Source organism: Eptesicus fuscus, chromosome 10, assembly GCF_027574615.1.
Source record: "Eptesicus fuscus isolate TK198812 chromosome 10, DD_ASM_mEF_20220401, whole genome shotgun sequence".
NCBI lineage: Eukaryota > Metazoa > Chordata > Mammalia > Chiroptera > Vespertilionidae > Eptesicus > Eptesicus fuscus.
In genome coordinates this window covers 9,887,245-9,909,673 of record NC_072482.1, presented here as the reverse complement: position 1 = coordinate 9,909,673, position 22,429 = coordinate 9,887,245, and the positions used below count along the sequence as shown (strand labels likewise).

The 22,429-nt window shown below is 49.4% G+C and overlaps 1 protein-coding gene and 1 pseudogene across 2 annotated transcripts in view; both read right to left on the bottom strand.

Moving 5' to 3' along the window:
- Nucleotides 1-22,429, bottom strand: part of DAAM2 (dishevelled associated activator of morphogenesis 2) — a 103,920-nt gene that overhangs the window by 28,886 nt on the left and 52,605 nt on the right. For both annotated transcript variants that reach the window (XM_028161174.2, XM_008151943.3), the window contains exons 2-6: nt 12,407-12,632; nt 6,654-6,743; nt 3,802-3,876; nt 3,297-3,391; nt 11-344 (exon numbers count right to left, since the gene is read on the bottom strand). In XM_028161174.2, the coding sequence (XP_028016975.2) occupies nt 11-344; nt 3,297-3,391; nt 3,802-3,876; nt 6,654-6,743; nt 12,407-12,574 (762 nt within the window). In that variant the 5' untranslated portion in view covers nt 12,575-12,632. The remainder of the gene's footprint in view (nt 1-10; nt 345-3,296; nt 3,392-3,801; nt 3,877-6,653; nt 6,744-12,406; nt 12,633-22,429) is intronic.
- LOC114235315 (small nucleolar RNA SNORA48) lies at nt 14,994-15,138 on the bottom strand (annotated as a pseudogene).

Genomic DNA, 22,429 nt, shown 5'->3' with positions numbered 1-22,429 from the left:
AGGCCCTCACCTGGAAGCGCGTGCGCTCGGCTGCGTACACCTGGTAGTGCAGCATGGCCTGCAGAACCTTCTTGTGGCCGCCGGGCACCAGGCACACGGCGCCCAGGATCTCCAGCACAGCCACCTTGGTCTTGCTGTTCTCCGTGCGCAGGCTCTGCGCGATGGTGCTGATGGCCTCAGGCTGCGCCAGCACGTGAGCCCGCCCCTGAGAGTTGTTCATCAGAGCCTTGATGCAGCCGATGAGGGAGGTGTGGATGCGGCTCTCACAGGTGGCGTGGTCCATGCTCCGGAGGAAGTTTAGCAGACAGGTCAAGCCATCCAGCTCGATGAAGCGGGTCACGAACCTGCCCAGGCCAGAGCCGTTAGCGGAATGGGCATCCTGCACTTGCGTGTTATTCTGTACAACTATTTGCAAAGAGTCATCCCATGACCCGTGCTCCATTGTGTCCCACCTACAGTAACCGCTTGGCTCATTTATACAGTATAGCTAAAACACTGACATCCTAGCATGCTCACAGGGAACTCGCATCTTGTTTGCATTTTAAATACTGTTCATTTGCATGTCATTGACTGGCAGTTGCATAGCTATGGTGCTGTGCAAGGGAAGGCGATGATCAGGATAATTATTACAATAATTATTAGGGCTATTAAACCTGAAGACTTATCTCCAGGGAGGATGGGAATTAAGAGAATTGCAGTCAGACAATAGGAAGGATTTCCAACCATGGGTGGGTGGGTGGGTGGGTGGGGGTGCATCAGAGTCAAAAGTCAAAGGACCAAGGCTCCAGAAGGCACTCTGCAAGGGATCCTTAAGAAAACAGTAAAAACCATTTAGTTCAGTGGTTCTTAACCAGGTCAGGCTATTCTCTTTTCTTCTCTGTTGGTCTATGGCTAGCATTCAGGGGTCCAGGGACGTGGGTGGAAAAATAAAATTATACAGGTATACCTTGTTTTATTGCACTACTAGAGGCCCAATGCATGAAGATTCATGCAAGAATGGGCCTTCCTTCCCCTGGCTGCTGGCACCAACTTTGCTCTGGCCAGAGCTGCCTTTCCCCTCCGGCCTGAAGCTGCTTGGCACCTGCCCCTGGCCGCTTGGCGCCCACGTATGAAAATTAACCCGCCATCTTTGCTGGTTTAATTTGCATACTCACTCCTGATTGGCTGGTGGGCGTCACGAAGGTACAGTCAATTAGCATGTTACTCTTTTATTAGGTAGATGCTTTATTGTGCTTCACAGATATTGCAATGAGATTATGTCTTGCTGAAGGCCCAGATGACGGTTGGCATTTTTTAGCAATGTAGTATTTCTTAAGGTGCATACCTTGTTTTTTAGACACAATGCTAATGCACACTTAATAGACTGCAGTATTGGAAACACAACTTTTATGTGCCCTGGGAAACCGAAACATGCGTGTGACTCACTTTATTGTGATACTCAGTTTCTTGTCGTGTCTGGAACCAAACCCACAGTATCTCCGAGGTATACCTGTGCTTTTATTTCTGGCAACCTTCAACTGAAACTTAGCATTTCCTTCCATGATAAATGAAGGCAATAAATGTCAGTGGTATTAGCAGAATCTGTGACTTTGTCCCCAAAGGAATCACAGTGATCTTCATATCAAGTTTCAGTTGTTGCAGGCATCTCAAAATATCACTGACACTCGTCAGCACGTCAAAATGATGGCAGTTGCCAGTTCCTGCTATTTAAAGCACATTTATTGCCATCTCACCAAATTTTAATATTTGGTAACTGTATTTCCATTTAATTGGCTTATTTTTTTAATTCCCATCTAATTTTATTTTGACTATTAAAAAAGTAATGAGTACATTTGATCCCAAGTATATTTATGGGTATTTCTATATTACACAAATATGCCTAGAAAAATAAAATTTACTCTCAGATTAAGTTGTTAAAATAAGTGTTATTTACATTATTACAGGCTTTTCTATTCCACAAAATTGCCACCATGACTTGGTGTAACTTTTGCCATCAGAGGTATACCCAGGGAAAGAAAAATAAACTGAATGGGACACAAACCTGGACACTCCCCTTAACCCCTTGGCTTCCTGACCCCTCCTCCTTCCTGCCTCTTCTTCCCATTCCAGGCCCTCCCACCCCCCACTCCCTGCAATCTGAGAGACAAGTGGAAAATAGGATGTCCCATTCTCCTTGAGGCTCTGTTTCCAGGTTCCTGGGGGGAGAGCTCAGTCCCGACAACACACACACACACACACACACACACACACACACACACACTCACACACACACACACTCACACACACACACACACACACACACACACTTGCAGACCAGTACTGGTAAATGTTAAAAGACTGGCTCTCTGGAGAAATTTAAAAAGGCCTGATTGTAGTGTTTGCCAATTTCCATGGCATAAATATTCCCAGAATAGCCAATTTCAAGCCATCAATGCGACCTCCTTGACTGTGGAGTTGGGAAGAGATGTGCTATTTATAGTATTTCCGCCATGCATATACAACAGGTGCAAACTCGAGCATAAGTAATAGTGAAGATTATACATTGCAGTAAAATGGGGTCAGTAAAATCATTAGGTAATTAGGGAGTGATAAGTTTTGAGTATTTATTACCTTTGTTTTTGACGTAATTTAATCATAAATTTATATTAAGTTCATTTTAGTCATAACTGTGTATAATACAGTTTGCAAAAGTGCAAAAACTTAACACTTGGCTCTCACAAACTGGTGTGAGCCCGCTCCCAGGCCCAAGAAGAACCCGTGGCTCTTGTCCCCTCTTTGGACCCTTGTACTTTGTGGCCTGGGGAGTGGGGGTTTCTTCTCCAGCCTTTGAGGCACCCATCCGGTTCCTGGCCTTTTTTATTGCTCCCACTCTGGTGGTGACATCTCATCCATGGACACCACAGCTCCCCCTAGTGGCTGGAGTATTTCTCAGCCACACTCAGAAGACTTCATCCTCAGAGCTCTTTCTTATAAGCCTTGAACGTATAGCTCCCTTCCTTCCTGTTCTATTCTCCCAAGAAAAACAAGTACCTGTCCTCCATATCTCTTTGGATAGTTCTTACAAAGACTCGAGGTTTATTCCACTTTCCTATGTCCATCTCCCCTCCTCCCCAACTTGTCCATCCCCCGCTCCTCAGAGAAAAGAGTGTGGGAGCTGGAATGAAGTCAGATCCAGGGGATGCTGGGGAGAGGAGTTGGCCAAGGGGACCAGGATGGGAACTGCCTGGCGCTTTAGGAAGTTGAGGGAAGCACTGGGCAAAGGGCAGTGGAAGGAGGTGAGGGAAGGAGAAACACACCTCATGGGCTGCGTCCGGAGAGCCGTCTTCAGGGCTTCCACCACTTGGTTCCTCATCTCTATCTCCTCCTCATCGAATTTGTACAGACTCTGCATCTGAGGCAGGTACAGAGCGGAGGTCACGCTGGGCTCTGTCTCCCAGCCCCTGTGTCCCCAGCCCTGGTGTGAGGGGCCACCCTGGCCTCAGGAAGGGTGAGACCAGGGAATGGCTGACTAAGCCAGACTGTCGGACTATGAGAAGACGCAGGTTCTGGCCTGGACTTCACATTCCTTATCTGTAAAATGGGGAGAATTATTGGCCCAGCCTTCCTCCCAAGCTTCTGTGGCAAATAAGTGGTTAAATGGTGGGGACACTCTGAAGTCACACGGAGAAGGGAGGGATGATGATAGCATCTTGGGCTCTGATCCAAGAGGGTGGGGTGTGAGGTGCAGGGGGAGATGATGGAGGCTCACTCGCCCCCACAGCCTCTCCGGTGGGACCAGGGCAGGAGAGGAGCGCCACTCACCGCAGCCATGGAGTTGATGCGGTCAATGTAATAGTCAGGCCAGCTGGTCGCCATCTTGTTGGGGTCCTCCTGCTCCTGGAACAAGAAGACTTGTAAGGACCAACCTGCAAGGCAGGCGGTGGCCCGCGGTCCTCAGCTTCAGGCCCCGGACAGGCATTCCCCAGCCCCACCTCGATGGGAGGCGGCACGGGAATCACAGTCTCCCAGCTTCCCCTTCTTCCTTGGCAAAATGTGGCTAATAAACACTGACTCTCACTACCAGCTAGTGACGTGGGCAGAAACCAGGCAGGTATATACACGTTCAATGAACAATATGTGCAATTAAAAATAAAGTAATTTTTCCTTATTATATTTCTTCTGACTCTATTTCACAAAATATAATTTTATGTCTGTTGAAGCTAATAAAAATTTGTGCTGGTATGTTATATCTCTTTTTGTGTTTTTTTTTTCTTTCAAATTTTATTTTTCTGATAATATTCTCATTGTATTCTACAAAAGTATTTGGGTCTGTGATGGTTTGGGAATTTAAAAACTTGGTCTCTCTCTCCCAGATAGTTTGAGAAGCACTGATATAAAAGCATTTGGTGCAGTTCCTGGCACATAGTAGGTGCTCACTAAATAATAACTTTACAAAAAGAGGAAAAGACCCTGGTTTGGGGAAGACTCAGGAGGGGTCTGTGGAGCTGAGAGGCAGAGCCCGGATCAGGGGGCCTCTGGCCCAGCTGTCAGGTACCAGGAAAAAGCCCCAATCCTTCCCCAGTGGAAAGCTGGGAGCTGGACAAACATCCGAGTTGACTGAAAACCCAGCCCTCTCCTCTGCCAAAGGATCTGCTTCCGGGCATTACCCAGCCCCTGCTCCCTCCTGTCCCTGTCCCTGTCCCTGTCCCTGTCCCATTGGGCTGTTCCTACTGGCTTCTCTTCGCCAAATTCCTGCTTCCAAATCAGCATGAGCATTTACCTCCTCCGGAACCTCTCGGCCAGCTGGCTTGGACTTTACCCTGAACCTCTCAGCTCTGTCCACTCGGGCTCCAGGATTTGGTTTCATAAAACCCAAATTTTAGTCCAGTGGGAAAGCTGTCCTGATTTGGTCTTTCTGACTTCATGTGACTTCTATGTGTTAAATCCCATGCCTGAGGCCCACAAGTCTATCTTCTACCTTGAAGGAGGAATCACAGAACCCACAGCAAATCCATCATAAAACACGTATTTCCCTGCCTTTTCGGGCTCATCCTTTACCCACTCCATATGCATGTAGTGAGCGCCTACTACATGTCAATCACTGCACTGAGTCCTGAAAGTACTGAGCAAAAAGTCATCATCTGTGTCTTCCATAGTGTCAGAGGCACGGTGACAAATGCTCTGTGGAAGAACTGTCCCTAGTGGGCCACAGAAACCCTGGGGGACATCGAACACCGAGGCTCCTGAGGGGTGAGGTGGTGGGGCTGGGGACGGGGCTGAGTTACTGAGGGTGCTGTGGACAGAGGAGGCCCGGTGTGGAAAGCGTGGGGTGTGAACGTGGATGGGGAAATTGCATACACTTTGATTTGGAAGAGAGAGAGAACTCCTTACATTTTTAGTAACTTGTTTAAAAAATTTAGCTGTATGAGAGATCAACTTAAAGGAACTCCACAGTAACTCAATTTGCAAAGTGGGGAGTCATGAGACAGGATTAATTGCTCCGAAATTAATTTTCTCATTCCTCCCTCCGTTCCTCCCACAACTTGTGTTTTTTTTAAGACGTGCTTTTCTGAGAGTGAGATTCATAGACACAGAACGTGGTATTCTGCAGGCGCTTAATGCATGTGCACTGAGTGCAGCAGACAATGACTTGCAGTGCGTGCAGCCCACGCAGCTCGCCACAGGTCCGCAGACCCAGCAGGCGGGGCTCTAGCCACGGCACAGCCATAACCAGCGGTGGGTCTGGCTGGGCCACAGCCTCGCTCGGCTTTTCTCGCCTTGTGTGCAGAACAAAGGACTGGACTGGACTGTTGCTCAGTGCCTTCCAACTCTAAATGGTGAGTGACGCTAGTCCCCCCCCCTCCCCCATTTCACAGTCAGCCTCTCGGTGCGGGTCTCTGCCAGGTCCTAACCCCCAAACACCTGCACTCCGAAGTCAAAGGGAGAAGCTGCAAGTCTGAGAAATCGGAGAGGGGGGAGAGGGAGGGAGAGAGGGGGGAGACAAGGGGGGAGAGGGGGAGGGGGTTAAGAAAAAGAAAACAGACTGAAAGAAACAGATGGGCTCACACACAGTGAGAGAAAGAGATGAGCGAAAGAGACACAGAGATGGAGAAAGGAAGAGGAAGAGAAGAGGAGGGGAGGAGAGAACATCCAATTAAGCCCTGACTGAAGCCACACACCCCTTTCTAGGGAGGACCAGGGTCAAATGAACTAGAGGCGAGGGAGGAGAGGGTGGGGAGAACGGACCGATGTGTGACCTTCTAGCGTGACCCTGATAGGCATGCTGGCCTGTGAGGCCGAGCCTGAGACAGGGCAGAGCGGGTGCTCAAGATGCCCCAAAGGTCCCTCCCCTCCCAAACTGGTCCTCACAGCACAGCCGCCCCACCTAGGCCCAGGGTGGCTGCCCTCCAGGTGCGGGTCCGGCACGGAAGGGAGTCTAGACGTGTCCTCTGTGTGTCTCCCTAACCCAGCACCCCTCCTGGGTCCCAGCAGGCACCTGCTTAAAGGGCTTTTGAAAACAACCTATTTCCTTGAGTGTACGCTCCGTGAGAGCAGGGTTTTTTTTGTCCTGATTTATTCACTGTCGTCCCTCCAACACCTAGCCCAGTGCTGTGTATAACAATACACCCCGAGCTGTGGACCCTGAGCTGCAGCAGAGGGGTCAGAGGGGGCACCTTCTTCTTGCTGCAGTAGATCTGCCATTTCTTCTCAGGGGGCAGAGCAAACACTGCCTCCCGGTTCTTGTCGGTGAGATCCAATTCATCCTGCAAAGACAGCAAGAAGAAGCGTCTGCATCCAGAGATGAATACTCAGCCCTCCAGGAGATAACAAGGCCCCCAAACCTATCCCTTACTGCCTCCCTCCCAAAGAGGATCAGAGGGATGACAGGGCCATTCTTTCTCCTGGAAACACGGCCCGTGCCTGGCTTCAGCCCAAGCCTGTGCTGCTTCCATCCACACTCGCCCTGCGCCAGTCTCCCCCCACCCACCGCTGCCCCTGCAGACCTACCGCCTCATCCAGCCCTGCACATCCCCTGCAATGCTTTGCCAGCCATTAATTCTCTTACCGGGTTTCTTGTCTTCCTTCCCTTGTCATTCTTAAACTTGTCAACATATAAGTCAAGGCCAGACAAGGAAAGGAGCATTTCTACAGAGCCAGGCCTTGCCCCATCCTGCAAGTCTCCCTGACCTGCCAGTCTCTCCTGCAGAAATTCCCGGGATCCTCTGACCTCCGCCTGGGCCCCAGCACTGGCTGGGGAGCTGGTGAGGATGAAGGCAGAGCAGCTCTCCTGGCAGGAAGGGCATGCCATGCCAAGGGAGGTGGTGCCCTGCTTCCTGGAGGTGTCCTTGCCAGTGGCGGCCCCTGTACCCACGTGACCCCCAGAAAAGGCTGGGCTCTGGCAGGGGAGGCCATACTTCCTGAGGGGAACCGAGGCGTTTCTGACATCATCAAACTCAGGGTAGATCTCTGGGTAGTTTGCGGTGACTTTACAGGTGTGTCAAAACGCTTCCTTCTTGAAGGTTTTCACCTGTGACTCAAGAGCGATGCTCAGCCTCATCTAAGACATAGCTAATGGGCCAGGGCAGTGGTCGGCAAACTCATTAGTCAACAGAGCCAAATATCAACAGTACAACGATTGAAATTTCTTTTGAGAGCCAAATTTTTTAAACTTAAACTTCTTCTAACGCCACTTCTTCAAAATAGACTCGCCCAGGCCGTGGTATTTTGTGGAAGAGCCACACTCAAGGGGCCAAAGAGCCGCATGTGGCTCACGAGCCATAGTTTGCTGACCACGGGGCCAGGGGAACACAGCGTGCTTCTCAACTCAGCATCGAGAGGTTTTAAATCAAAAGCAAAACTCGCTTTAAGATAACAAAGCTCAGCATTACTAACCTTTTCATTTTTAAAAATGATAAACAGTGAGAGTAGCATTTAAAGCATTCATACACTTGTCTCTATACTTTTATTTATTTAGTTATTTATGTTTTTATTGATTTTAGAGAGAGAGGAAGGGAGAGAGATAGAAACATCAATGAGAGCCATAGTCGATTTGGCTCAGTGGATAGAGCATCAGGGTCCTGGGTTTGATTCTAGTCAAGGGCACATGCCTGATTGTGGGCTGGATCCCCAGTAGGGGGTGTGCAGGAGGCCAGCCAATCAATAATTATCTCTCATCATTGATGTTCCTATCTCTTTCTCCCTCTCCCTGCCTCTCTGAAATCAATAAAAATATATCATACACACACACACACACACACACACACACACACACACACACACACACACTGAGTGGCCATATTATTATGATCTCTGAATGCATAATAATCTGGCCACTCAGTGTGGGGTCCAGCCAGCCTAGCCAGGGGGAGAGGACATGGGCAGTTGGCCGGCCTGCCTGCTGGTTGAACTCCTGGTTGAGGGGACAATGTGCATATTAGCCTTTTATTATATAGGATATACACTGAGTGGCCAGATTATTATGCATTCAGAGATCATAATAATCTGGCCACTCAGTGTATATATATGTAACATTAATGAGAGAGAACCATCAATCAGCTGCCTCCTACACACCCCCTACTGGGGAATGAGCTCACAATCCAGGCATGTGCCCTCACCTGGAATCGAACCAGTAATTTCTTGGTTCAAGGGTCCACACTCAACCACTCAGCCAAACCTATGCTTTTATTCACAAGAAAACATTTAAGATTTTCCTTCACCTGGCTCAAGACTATCCCAATAGGAATATCATGTGATCCACATGTATTTTTAAAATTTTCCAGGTACATTAAAAAATTAAGAAATAGGTGAAGTTAATTTTAATAACACATTTTATTTACCCCAAAATATCTAAAATATGATCATATCCACGTGTCATCAATGTAAAGAAATGATCAGTGAGGTATTTGACATGAAATCTGGTGTATATTTGACCCTTACAGCTCATCCCAGTTCAGACCACATGCCAAGTGGCAGCAGCCCATGTGACCAAGCCTGCCACCTTGGACAGCACACGAAGGTGATTAGAAACACTGCCCATCAGTTCACCGGGCTTTGGAAACAGACTCCTGAATATCTAATAAACAAAGGTTCTTCCTAGAACCACGCTCCACACATCCCAGGCGTGTCCTTAGTCAGAGTTCCCAGAGCCCCGCTGGAGGGTCCTGCAGTGAATCAGAGATGTTCCAATTCCCAGCACCAACTGCCTCTCTCTGTTTGGCTTACACAGTCAGCTCCACCCAGACCACCCTCTCTGCCCGCCCACCCTCGGATGGCCTCAGTCCCAAGCTCAAAGTCAGCCTCTTCTCAGGTAAGAACGCCTCTTCCTTCCTGAACTCCAGAATGGTCATATTCAGCATTGCATTGTGGTTATTTGTCTTTTCTCCCCAGTGGTCCCTGTCACTAAGTCAATGCATATTTCTTAGTGATTTGGCTCAGCCCAGATAGCCCTGACTCTATGACCCAATCGCTCCTTACTGACCCCCTCTGCCCTGATGCAAAGAGTATGTAAACTGAGTTCATCATCCCAACCCCCAAAACCCGAGTCTCCGCGGGCATATCCTGTCCCGTGCAGGGTCCAACACCCACCCGGTTCCTCATGTCAGAATCATGGGTGTTCCTTGATTTCTACTCACTCACCCAACAAGTCCTATTACAGTTTCTCCTGAATAGCTCTTGAATCTCTCCACTTCCCTCCACCCTCACTGCTAACACAAGTCCAAGCCACCACTCTCTCCTAGCATGGACTGCACCAAGAGCCTTCGAATGGTCCACCCAGAGCCCTTCTTCAACAGAGGACCCTGCATGGTCGTTTAGAACAGCAGATCAGGTCACCTCGAAGCCCTGCTTAAAGCCTCGGGGCACTCTGTAGAAATAAATCCAAATGCTCAGTTATTCTCATCGCCATGGTGTCTCCCAAAAGGACGTGCTCTTTTCTGCGGGGGCCCCACTGTGATGGTTCTGCACCCCCATTCACTTATCTAACCATCACTCTGTGTTCAGATCTCAGTGGCAATGTCACTGCTTCAGGGGGACCTTCCTGACCCCCATTCTAGAATAAAGCTCCCTGCTAGACACGCCATGGGCTGCCTGAACATTCCCTCTCCTAACACTCATCACACCGGTCAGACTGTTCAAGTTCAGCCTGCCCTACTGTCAGCGACTGTGCCTGTTGGCTCATCATTAAACCCCTGTCCCACAGGGCCCAGCACACAGCAGTCTCCCAATAAACATTTTTTTTCATTTATTTTTCAATAACCGACACTAGTCTCCTCACAAAGACTTCTCGGACTCATTCTTGCTTTGCCAACTCACCTTGTCAGCAAGTATTCACAGAGTACTCGAAAGGTACTCTGTGAATACTTGCTGAATCAAAGGGCCAGAGGCAGGAATTTCATGTCCTTCTATCAAAACTCATGCCTTCTGACCAAGAAAACGTCCCTGCCTGTGACAGCACAAGGAATACACTTTTGATCTTTGTTCCCAGTTCCTAGCACAGAGCTCCTAAATCCCTTGGAATTTCCTGGGTGATAAGAGCTTCTTTTCCACAAGTGACATAAGAATGAAGCAACTCCACTCCTGGTGGGACCTACATTGCTCTCAGATGGGGGCTGGGCACCAGAAAGATCAAGCCCTGACTAGAAGCCTAGAACTTTCAGCCTCGCCTGCCAAACTCCAGAGGGAGGAGAGGGGTTGGAGGTTGAGCTAAAACTTGATCATGACATGATGAAGTTGCCATAAAAGTCCCTAAATAGCAGAGCTCAGAGCTTCCAGGGTGTTGAACTCATTCAGGGTGCTGCACCCCAGAGTCCACAGGGACAGAGGCTCCTGTGCTCGGGACAGGAGCCTTACTGTCTTTATCCTGCTGGGCCTTATCCTACGCACCCCTTCAGCATTGGTATTCTTCATAATATCCCTTATCATAAACTGGCATTAGTAAGAAAAGTGTTCCCCTGAGTTCTGTGGGCCATTCAACAAACTACTGAACCTGAAGCGGCGGGGGGGGGGATGGTGGGAACCCCCAATTTGCATCCAAGTCGAACAGCAGTGTGGGTAACCTGGAAACCCACTAGCTGTGATTGGTGTATGAAGTGGGGGAGTGGTCTTGTGGGCTGAGGCCTTAACCCATGGGGTCTGTGCTAATTCTGGGTAGCTAGTGTCAGAAATGAGTTAAATTGTGGGACACCCGCTGGTGTCCGCAGAGAACTGGAATTGCTTGGTGTGGGAACCCACACGTGGTGGCAGCAGTATTCTGAGTGAAAACAGATCTTAGCAGCGCTGACTAACCCATCCGGCTCCACGTGGTAGTCCACACTAGGAAACGCTTGCTCTCTCCCAACCTCGCCCCATCCTGAGGGAAGGATGACCACTCACCAGGGAATGCATCCACTCACATTAAGACAGCAACAAGTGTTCCTACTAGTAAACCTGATATGATAGGGAGGGCAGGCAACTTTTTCACATAACCTTCATGTTCCCATCTGATAGTGTCCTGTTCTTTAAAGGGCTAGATGGCCTTAATCAGATACATCTATTATCGAATTCAAGTGTGATATCTCATTCTGAATCACACAGCATCATCTCTATGTTGGTCAGCCAGGAGCATGAGTGGCCCGGAGCTCATGGTAGATAGGCTCCCGTAGATGGGCTTGTGCCTGTCACTCTGCCCTACGGCAGGGCTCAGGTCTGAATCCTGGGTACAGGCCCTACATCCCTGGTTCGGGCTTGCCTGGGCCTGCAGGCTATCTCACCATCACACCTCCCAAGAGACGAATCATGCTTCTTTCCTGTTCTGCCCCTTTGTGGTAGAGGAGGAAGTTTCTCACACACAGCGGTTCCCACAAAGGCACACTGTTTTTGCTCTGGCCCAGGTGGGCATCAGAGAGAAGGGCTGATGCCAGTGTGAACAGCAGGGCTGCTGCCTCCCTAAGGCTGGATGTGGGATCCCGGCCCAAGGGAGCTCCAGGTGCGATGTAGGCATCTCCATCTCCATATTTCTAGCAAGTCATCACTGTTCTGGGTGCCCAGTGTCTGCCTACAGAATCCCACCCTGCTTCTTCTTCCTGCGCCCGAGGTAAAAGGATCCAGGGAAACCTAAGATCAGAGAGAATGTCAGGTTCGGATGCTCTCTGAGCTCTCACTGCCTCATTCCACAAAATCCTGGAACTGCTCTTCCACAGTGGCCCAACTGCTGTCCGTAAGGTCTAGAAGCCAAAGCAGAAATGAGGGAGGTCCGGTCTTCTGGGGATGCATTCCTTGGTGAGTTGTCTGCTTCTCCCACACAGCTCGGGTGTCCTTGGGGCCCACCTCAGCGCCACGCAGAGCTTCAGAGGTTAGGATCGCAGCACATGGGCCCCTGCCCGCTGTCTTGCTCTGCCTGCTCCAGCCATTCCCCTCCTCGTTGCCATCACCTTCCCGGCCCCTCACTCACCACCAGTTCTGCGAAACGGACGTTGAGCTCCTCCGTGTTTGGGATCGGACTGGAGAACTCCATGTACTGCAGAGGGTTATTGTCCCGGAGGTTGATCTCAGGGAGCTCATTGCCCCCAAAGCAGCACAGGAAGCCCAGGCCATGGCGACTCCTCTTGCGGGGGGCCATGGTCACTGCAGGCCAGGGGGACAGTCACCAGGCAGGTGCCCTAGGTCCTCATCGTGATCTGAGTAGGGGAGCAAGAGAGCACAGAGTGGTCAGACATGGCAGCCAGGTAGGCGGGGACAGTGGTCCCTCTGCCACCATAACTCCTTTGTTCAACTGTCAGGAGCCCTCAACCCAACAGCCAAGCATTTCTCTGGCTTTCTACCTGGAGGCATTTCCTCCTCACCACACCCTCCCAGTGTTTCCTGACACACACTTTCAGATGCCTACTCTGTGCCTCTAGAGAAGAGGATGCGTGTGGTCCCAAATTGGATTCCCAGGAGGTCAGAGATGTCCCTCATCTTGCCTCCCCCATCACGTCAGATGGAATCCTATTCCCTGACCTTAGCAGACCCATGTTCAGCGGGGCTCACTCACTCATTTCATTCATTCTGGGGTTCAGGGATACCTAGTTTAAAGGTTTCATACAATGGGGAGGGAAGGGTTAAGGTATTTTAAGTATTGATTCTTAGCTGTTTCTTCTGGAGTTGGGTCATGAACAGAATGATCAGAAGGTGTCCATGGTCTTTATTCACATCATTACTAAAAATGCTGAACACAACAAGGATACAGACTTAGATGGGAAGGGCGAAGAACTAGTCAACTCTCAGGGAACAGTCCTCCAACCAGCTCTTGATCCATAAACCACGTAGTTACCTAGTCCTTTCCTGTAAAGACACCGGAGGAGATGCTCCCTGAAGGCTGGTGGAACTGAGCTATGCCTAACCTAAGGCATTCCTTTGACCCAAGCTCTAGAACCTGATCAAGAAAAAATAAGTGAAAGGTGGCATAACGTGTTCCTAGTAAACGCAAGGTAACTTCTGGAAAGCATTGCTTTGTCTCCTAAGCCCTAACCATTTAACTACTAACTTAGTCATCTGACCTGGCCTCTCATATAAGTCATGATGCATTTCAATTGTCATTCTAGAGCTTTTATATTTCTTTATAAACTCTGTAACAGGATAGCCTCAAATAGTATATACCCAAGGCTGCCTGTGTTGTAGGTTGTCTACTATGTATTTACATATTGGCTCAGCACAGCCACAGTGAAGACAGGGCCATGCCTCCTGCTTCTTTGACCACCTCCCCCCAATTTCTATAGCCAATAAAATGCCTTGCACATAATGTTAAAAAAATATTTTGTGGTCAATTGAAAAACAACCAACCTGTGTTTTCACAGGAGGAAAGGGGTCCTTATCAATCAGTCAAGAAATCATGATTGAAATCTCTGACTTCTAGTCATTGATAAGTGAACTAGAACACTTGTAGGGAACAAGGGGAAAACCTCGAAATTGGAAGTAGAGAAAGCAGCAGGCAGGCTAACACAGCAATCCTGGTACATGGTGGCAAACCTGGAATAGATTGGCGCTGAGGAAAACAAGAGAGGAAGGGAGGCCATGGGACTTGTTAGCCAAGAGTGGATGAGACAAAGCCCTGGTCCCCGCTCTCAGGCTTGGTAAAGCAACAATTCTGCAGTCAGATGGGGTGGACTACCCTGGGAGTCCCCTGCCCATTGTCAAGTTTGGGATGATGATGCAGAGTACAGACCAGGCTCCCTTTTGTTTCCATCAGCTTCCAAAATGAAGCTTCAGCTGGCAGGCAAGACTGCTTTGCTCAAGGGCACAAAGCTTGGGGAAGGAAAGAGGCCGTGGTGAAGCTGGGTTGATGGCATGATGGGGTTTGGGGAGGGATGAGCTGATGTCTGGGAGGACCTGTGAACTCTTTTCTGCATTCACCTCCTTGACTTCTTGCTCCCCCAGTCTCCTTTCTTGTCCTTCTTTGCCCTTCACTCCCTGAGCCAGGCTTTGCCAGGAGGAAGCAGGGGTGGGGGGGCAGGGCAGGCATACAGCTAGTATACCCTGTTAGTCTTACACCAGCTGTTTATAGCTGTGACTTCTCTGATTAGTTGGTGCCATGCCATACCTTAAATATATATTTTGATTATTGGTTAATTCTCACCTGAAAATATATTTATCCATTGCTTTTCAGAGACAGTGGAAAGGAGGGAAGGAGAGGAAGAGAGACAGAGAGACAGAGAGAGAGACATTGATATGAGAGAGACACATAGATTGGTTGTCTCTGGTATGCACCCCAACTGGGGTCAGGGATTGAACCTGCAACCCAGGTATGTGCCTTTGACTGGGAAACACTGACCATGGCTTTCCTTAAATATTTTTAATGTCTCCCCTGAGTATAAGGAGTGATGGGGAGTGGCCTCAGGAGGAAGGAGGAAGTAGACCCAGAGAAGGGCCTGCACACCCAGGGGAATGCTGTATATCTGCCCCTTTAAGGGGTGGCCCGTTTGACAGCTGCTGAGTATGTTTCTATTTCTGAGGATGTCCTCCTCCCCATGAACCCTTCTTTTTTTTTTTTTCTTTTTTTTTTATGTGCCTCAGGCATGAAACAGCTCTGGCCACCGACACAGGCATCAAGCTAGGATGAACTAAGGACTGTACATCTGCTTTGCCCCTGATTGATATAAGAGCAACACCACCAATCAGGTGTCTCCTTGCCCATTGCCAGGGGGTCCATGAACCCTTCTTTAAGCTTGTTGCTGCCTCTCTTTCTTAGGGACACATCGAAGAATCCAAAACTAAAGCCACAGACATTCAGCTGGAAATTATCTAGCTCCATAGAAGAGATCAGAAAACTACAGTCCAAAGAGAAAATATCTTATCTGGGTCTCACAGGTGAGGGACAGAGCTGGGATTGAACCCCAGGGCTCCAGTGTTCAGGCTGTTGTCTGACCTACCACACCAGAGCTTGCCTTCCTGCATCAATGCCCTTTTACCCACGGCTCCAGCCCCTAGTACCCTTCCCCACTAGAGAAGGTCAATCTTCACAGCTTAGTTTAGAAATAGCTCCAGTCTCAAAGGTCCCCTCTAGGGGTCCCCTCCAGGAAAGGGTCGTGGAGATTCCAAAGGCCACCTGATTTTCTTCTATCAGGAGGAACAGCTCCCACCTGCCACCACCCCAAGTTCCCATCAACCCCTGCTGTAACCCCTCCTCCACCTGAGCAGAGTCTTCGAAGTGGGAGGAACTGGGATTTGCCTCCTGGCTGGTGACCCTGAGTATGTTTCATGAGGTCTTTACCTCTCAGAACCTCAGGCTTCTCATCTGTGACACCGAGATAACAATGATTGCATCTTCCCCACTGGGTTTTGGTGAAGAGAAAAGGAGGTAATGTAAATGAGATGCCTGGATCACACTGAGCACTCACTGCTGCTGCGGCTTCATTGGCATCACCACAGCAAGGTGACTGCCGGCCCAGAGCCTCAGCCAGGAGCCCTTCTCCAGATGTGGATGGGCCACCAAGCCGGGCATCGTAGAAACAAGCCCAGCCAGATTTAAGCCTCCTGGCTTAACCTCTGGTAACTGGAAAGTCTGATACAGAGGATCTGACTTCTCCTCAGGCTCTGAGCTACCTCCAGATGGAAAGATAAACCCTTGAACTCACCCTAGGCAGGGAGGAAGGAAGGTGGAGGTGACCAGAGAGAGTCATTTCAGCAAAACCCTTTACAAAGACGGGCAACGGAGGTTCCCACGTTAGAAAAGTATGAGAAGCAATATGGAAAAACAGGTAGCAACAACAGAACAAAATCCAGTGGACTTGAACTTGGGCCAGAGGGATTTAACCTGCTTCCGCCACCACCCACCTTTCTCTCCATGGAAACTTCCCCAACACCAATAGCTCCATGCCCTCCCTATCCTATCTCCTTGCCCCATCCCTTTCTTCTACTGTGGGGACAAGGTCTTCTAGGACTGTTAGTCCCTAAACACAGACCAACCAGCACCCTAAGACACCAAAACATCTGGTCACCACCAGTTAGCCCTCCTGTGACTGTCAGGGGTCTCCTCAAGCCTGGGGCTCCTCCAGACTTCCCCTCCTTGCTGCCATCCTTCCACATTGTGGAGAACACATATTTCCTCTATTCAGGAGACCAGAGCTTGTCACCAGTCAGCTGTGGGCCAGGGGGTCATGGTGTTATCCTATCTGGGCCTCAGTTTCCTCTCGGTGCAGTGGCAGGGTTGGACTGAAGAACTCCCAGAGCCCAGTCAGCCCAGACCTTTCACACTATCTGATTTGATCTCATTCCCAAAGATTCCCCAGGGCTCTCAGCCTCCACTGCTTGCTCCTCCCACATTCCTCCGGAGCCAGGAAGCACTTCCTATTGCGTGAGTGCAGTACTCCCATTTGGTCTGTAAAGATGAAAATCCTAACCCTTACCCTCAAACCCTAGCCCTCAGGCCCTCTACGCACCAGTTTTTGCATTAATTAGGACTTCAAAAGCTCTGTATCATCAGTGCTTACTCTTAACTTATAACTAAAAGCAGAATAATATTTTTACAACTGAGACTTTGGTATATTCCACACACTGGGTTATATCTACATTTCATCCCCACCACAACTCTCTGAGATAGGTGGCATCATTTTAAAGAAGATAGTAAAAGAAACAAGAAAAACCTGCTATTCAGAGAAGTTAAGTAACTTGCCTCAAGACACACAGCTAGTTATGGCATAGGTAGGCTTCAAACACATGACTTTGACTCTAAAGCTATAAACCACTAAGCCATAAGGCACGTGTCTAAGGAATGTCCATATCTGAGACCTGATCAGAGCTTTCTCAAGAGTTCTATAGGCCCCGACTCAATCACTCATAATTGAGTATTTCCTATGAGCTGGGTCAGGTGTTTTCATAGCTCTGCAGTCTCATTTCAGCTTTGTGATGGCCTTGTGAGGTGGTTATTGCTATTATCCCTCCCTACAGATGATAATTATGAGGCTCCAGAAGCTGCCACATGGCTTGTCACAACACCAGCTGCTAAGAGACAGAGCTAGAACTCACAACTAAATATTCTGACTCCAAAAAATAAAATATAAAAATAAATAAATATTCTGACTCCAAGTTCAGTGCTCCTATCACATGACCAAAGCTGACTCATAAACCCTCCCTTTATCTCTTGGGACCAATACTGTGGCTTCAGAGTATTCAAGTTGTCTTCTCCTGTCCCCTCCCCCAATCTCCACACATGGGGGTAACAGGGCAAGGATATGTCATTGTGTCTCTCCTTGGCCACTTCCAAACGCCTGCTAGGAGCCAGGCACTGTGCTGACAATGTAGTGCTTTATCTCACTCAGTCCCTGAAACTCTCCAAGAACATGACTCTACCTTCTTACTGATGATGACATCAAGACTCCCAAAGGTCAGGCAACTTGGCCAACAACCACATCCTATGGGTGAAGGACCGGATTTTGAGGACAGTGGTGGCCACTTGAACACACGTGGTTTTAACCAGCTTCTAGCCTGTGTGCTAGACACGGACCTGGGTGGTGATAACTAAACGAGGTGCGGTCCTTCTCCTCAAGGAGGTCCCTTCTAGTGTAGGAGCCAGGGAGGCAAGGCAGTCAACAGAGAAGGGCTGGAGAGACACGAGTGGTGGCAGCACGGAGAAAGGGGACCTGGTTTAGCCCAGGGAAGGTGTCCGGGAGAAGATGATATTGAGCTAGTCTTGAAAGAGATGAGAGAATTAAGGAAGGGTAAAGGGTGGAAAAGGCATTCCAGGCAAGGGGAACAGCATAAGCAAAGGCAAGGAGACAGAAACAGAATGGTGTGCGTGAGGCCAGAGTTCTGACCAGTGGCCTATTATTTTGTAGCTAAATTAATAGGCAAAGAGAATAGATAGGGGATACAAGTACCTTGGTTTGACAGTATAGCTCAGGCATTCTGGGGAGTCTGCTCATTTGCCCTCCTCACCCCACCATGTCCCCTGGGGCCTGGGTCTTAGAACAGGACCCAGAGCTACTGCATGGAACATAAGGAATGCAAACAATTTCCTGTTTCACAGGCAGGAGATTCCGCTCCATATACTGACCCACTGTGCACTACTGAAGGTCATCTAGGAAATGGACCCAGGCCCAGCTTACCCGGGACCTGGCTCCCCAAGGAAGACTCTATGCTTTTCCATCTTGAGCCTCTGCCCACCTTCTCCCCCCTGCCCACCTACACCGTGCCCACTCCCACTTCAAGCCTCTGAAGACCATCTCCTCATGCTTTGGGGGCTGCAAACAGGCTTGAAATCCCTCATAACTCTATCTACACACACACTTCCGGTCTGAAGCTGTCTGAATTCCCAGCACCCAACTTTACCCACAAACTTGGTTGGGTTCTGTTCAACTGCCAGCAACTCTAACTCTGTGGCTTCAGACAAGTTACTTGGCCTAAGTAACTCATCAGGAAAATGGGGAAATAATAACAGCACATTCTGCATAGGGTGTCATGAGGACTAAATTAGTTGTATTTGTAAAGCACTTGAAAGTGCCTAGTAATGGGAAACACTATGAATAGCTACATACATATGCCACTGTTATAATTATGAAGATACCTGAAAGTTGACTGTCTATATTACAGGAAGCTCTCTACATGAATGAATGTTACATATTATTACAGGGGCCAAATCCAGCCCACGGCCTGTGTTTGCAAATACAGTCTTATTGGAACACAGCACACCCACCATTTAAGTATCACCCATGGCTGCGATCATGCACCAGAGACCCCGTGGCCCACAAAGCCGAAAGCATTCACCACCTGGCCCTTTACAGAAAGCTTACCCATCACTGTGTTAGGTTGAATTACATGGAGCTGACAGTATTCAATTATGTTTAATCTACAAAATCATTAATTTCATATGGTTCAACTTAGTGTATCAAACAGGCTAATCACGTGTCCTCACCCACTAAAACGGCAGGGTTGTGTTCTAAATCCAGTGATTCTAATCATAACGAAGTTATAATTATCATTTGGGAACACCTACCACATTCAAGGTTTACATTGAACGTTCACCGCACTCCTGCAGGGTAAATATGATTGTCAACACCCCTAGCCAACCGCCCACTTTTACAGATGAGAAATGTGAGGCTCAGAAAGATGCAGAGTATAAAGCGAGGACTCAAACCAGGTCTCCAGACCCCACATCTACCACACTGTCCCCATTCAGTGCTGAGCGGTTGCTGGGAGTGAGATCCATCTGAGTAGGACAAGAAAAGAAAGCACGAAGACATCCCATCGCCCACTTCTCTGTGGGACCGTCTCCCAGACAGGGCTTGGCCACTGGTTGTCACTTCCCTGTCAACCTCAGGACAAGAGAGTGTGAGCCTCAGGCAGGGCTGGGAAGGGGTGGAGAGCACTTTCAAAAATAATCAAGCTCTCTTTACAGGACTGGGGAGCTATTTTTAGCAGCCACCTAAATTATGGTTTTCCCCTCTGCTCTGGGAAAGACAAAGAAAGCAAAAGTCAACTCTCTCAGTCCCGTCCCCTCTGTGCAGGCTGCCCTGTCGAGTTGGGAACACAGAGAAGGGGAGAAGGGGATGAGAGAAAGGGGTATTTTGCTGGGAAAATGAAACTGAAAATTCCCCAAAGTGGCATTTCTCTGACTTGGGGTGAATGTGAAGTTAGGGATTTTCCAATTGGTTTCTCATTTTGAAAAATGAGAAAGAGAATATAGGTTTCTTTGTCTCACTGGGGGCAGAAAACAAGCAGATACTAGCTCCCCAAGGCCATGGTCAAGCATCCATCCATCCATCCATCCAACCAACCATCCATCCATCCATCAATCCATCCACCCACCCCCTGAGTGACTGCCAGGTACAAAGCAATTTCCTGGGCATTTCAGATGAACCAAACCTCATATCCTATCCTCACCAGGTTGGCAGTCTTGTTGGGGAGGCACGTGCATAAACAACTAGGATGCACAGGAGGGAGGAGGTGCGGTTCAGGCCTGGACCGCAGGGAGGGTAAGAGTGACTTCTGGATGGTGATCTGGAATAGTCTCCACAGGAAATGGCACTGAAGCTGGGTCACAGAGGAAGAGGGAATACTGGCACATGCCAGCATGCAGGGGTGACCAAGAAAGCATTCACCAGGTGTACCAGAGCGTCTGGCACCAAGAAAGCCCCGAGGCGAGTGAGAGGTGAAGGGCCGTCGTTTTCGTCGTTTTCCCAGGCCGGAACGCAGGGCTCAGAGAGGGGCATGGGAAACAAGGTTGGGCCAGGCCCCCATGCCAGCTGAGGAGGAGCTGCTGAAAGATGGGTGGGTGTGGTTTGCTGGCTGATTAGTTGGTTGCTCTTAGTGAAAAGAGCGAGTTTGTGAGGCCTGGGGAGAGCTGGGATTTGGGTGGACAATTCCAGTGGCACTGTGGGGGGGGGGAGGGGTGGACTACAGGAGAGACAGACGGGGGGAAGGGGTAGGAGGCAGCTCTCTCCAGCTGAATGAGAGTTAATGAGGCCCTGAATCACTGAGAACGGAGAGGAGGGGTCAGATGCCAGAGATGTCACGGAGGGTGTGCCCGCACGTGTGTGGGCAGAAGAGGGGCTTTGGCATGACATGTACTGGGCACAGAAAACAGGACTTGGGCTGAGCAGGAGAGGGAGGGCTGGGAGCTCTTTGGACAACAGCTGTGAAGTAACGGAGAAGAAGGAATTTCAACACCAAGTCTGCTACCCATCAGAGCCAGAGGGGCTCCTGGCCAAAAGGAAACCACCCTCTAGCTTCCCCTCCTCCATCACACAGATAAGGCTCCAGGGAAGAGAGCCCACAGCTACTGTCTGTGTACCCTGCCTGGACTCGCCCCAGCACCCAGCACACTGAGAACTCAAACCCTGGTGGAGTGGGGAGGAGTGGAGAGCCCTACTGGCCACTTCTGCTGGTCCTCTTCTCCCAGGGTCCTAGGACAAAGGCGTGCTGTCACACCTGAGGGCAGGACCCAGGTACTATTAGGGGAGGCTAGCCCTAGGACCCAGGTGGGCCTGTGCACATGGTCACACTCTGGACTCCAGCTGTCTTCCCAGACATGGTGCCCTCATGCAGTCCTGCCAGTCCCCTCAGCATTCTGCATTCACACCTGAGAAGGCCCCGCAGGTGCCTCTGGGCCGGGCTGGACATAAATCCTGGACCGTACCACAGGCACATCCCATCTCTCCTGGCAGGCAGAGTAGGGGAGGGCAGGGACTCAGAGAGCGGGGAGGGGATCTGAGTTGGCTCCTGGAAGGCAAATGTGATTGAAAAGCAGACCCAAGGTGACTCCTCACCTGCCCCTCACTCTTGTCCACATAATTTCATCTGTTCATTCATTCTACCAAATATTTGCTGAGTACCTAAGTGCCATGTGAAGAGCTGGAAAAAGACAATGGTAAACAAGAGTTCAGTTTGGTGGGGCAGGGGACAAACAAATACATCTAATAAAGTGTGGATACCGTGATGACAGGGGAAGTGCAAACGCTTGAGTCTGAGGAACATTTGCAGAACTGCATGCCCAGTGGGGGTCGTATTCCACCCTGGGCTCCCGGCTCATACAGAGGGGTTAGAGGAGCATTTACAGCAGGGAGGGTGCTGGACATAATCAGAGATGCCATCAGAGTCAGGACCAGATGCCAACCCAGGGTCACAAGACTGAAAACACCAAGCATGAGGCTTGGTTAATAGGGACTGATTAGAGAGACACACACACACAACGATCTTTGGGTTCCTGGAGTTTGGGGTTCTTTTTCTTACACTTTTCCAGATTTTCCCAAATTTCTTACTATGAGCATTTATTACTTTCATGAGAAAACGATGCTTTAAAAGATGAACCATCTTAGGCTGAAGAAGAGGAGACCTCATCTTAGGATTGAGACCCAACTCTGCCCTAGCAGGCCACCTGGACAAGAGAGGAATGACCTTGGACAAGAGAAGAATGACCTTGGACAAGAGAACATACTTTCTTGAGCCTTTCCTGTAAGTGAGCAGGTAGAATCACATGCTCCCTGGATTTTCTCCCACCCAA